At 64.6% G+C, this 715-nt stretch overlaps 1 protein-coding gene across 1 annotated transcript in view; it reads left to right on the plus strand.

Annotated features, from left to right (window-relative positions):
* Positions 1–364: 364 nt before the first annotated feature.
* Positions 365–715, plus strand: part of PLP1 (proteolipid protein 1) — a 7,386-nt gene continuing 7,035 nt past the window's right edge. Inside the window, exon 1 of the mRNA XM_008935754.1 lies at positions 365–385. Within this exon, the coding sequence (XP_008934002.1) occupies positions 382–385 (4 nt within the window). The 5' untranslated portion in view covers positions 365–381. The remainder of the gene's footprint in view (positions 386–715) is intronic.

A 715-nucleotide genomic window follows, 5' to 3' on the forward strand; every position in this document is an offset into this window, starting at 1 on the left:
CCAGCCCAGCCAGGACTGGGAGGGTCCACAGAGCCACTGGCGACAGGATGCCCGTGTTCCCCCCTGCCCCTCAGGCTGCTCTCTTTCTTTTGCAAAAGCCTTTTCCCCCCAAAGCCCTGAGTGGGGCCGTGGGGTGGCTTTGCCCATGCAGCTGCCAGGCACCCAGGAGCTGGCAGCCAAGGGGTGCTGCTGGGGGAGGCCGGGGGCAGGGGCGGGGTCGTGTCGCTTTAAGGGAGGTGGCTGTCGCTCAGAGAGCCCTTTTCTTTGCTGGAGAGCGGGACAGGCACCCAGAGAGGGGACACGGAGAGCGAGGGAGCGCCAGGCAGGCAAGGGCTCCCGCAGGCAAAAAAACGGTCGGGGGAGGTGATCAAGTCCAGCACCATGGGTGAGTATGGGGTGGAGGTGGCAGACACCTGGAGAGCTGTCGCTGGTGGCTTTGGGAACCCTGCTCCAGAGCAGAGCCCCCTCAAAATTTCCTCTGGCACCAGTCAGGTCCTGGTGGCCGTGGCGTGGCCGTGGCGTGGCCGTGCCAGCCGTGGGAGGTGCCAGCCGTGGTAGCTGCTGGGGGAGGATGCCTGGGCAAGGCAGGGAGAGCGTTTTCTTTCCCAAAGTGGTTTTCTGTTCCCATGTGCTCATGCACCATCTCTGGGGACAGGTGCCACCCCCACAACCCAAGCCCTATCCACATGGGCTGGAGAGGTGAGAGCTCCTGCCC

This window comes from Merops nubicus, unplaced genomic scaffold, assembly GCF_000691845.1.
Source record: "Merops nubicus isolate BGI_N331 unplaced genomic scaffold, ASM69184v1 scaffold14002, whole genome shotgun sequence".
Lineage (NCBI taxonomy): Eukaryota > Metazoa > Chordata > Aves > Coraciiformes > Meropidae > Merops > Merops nubicus.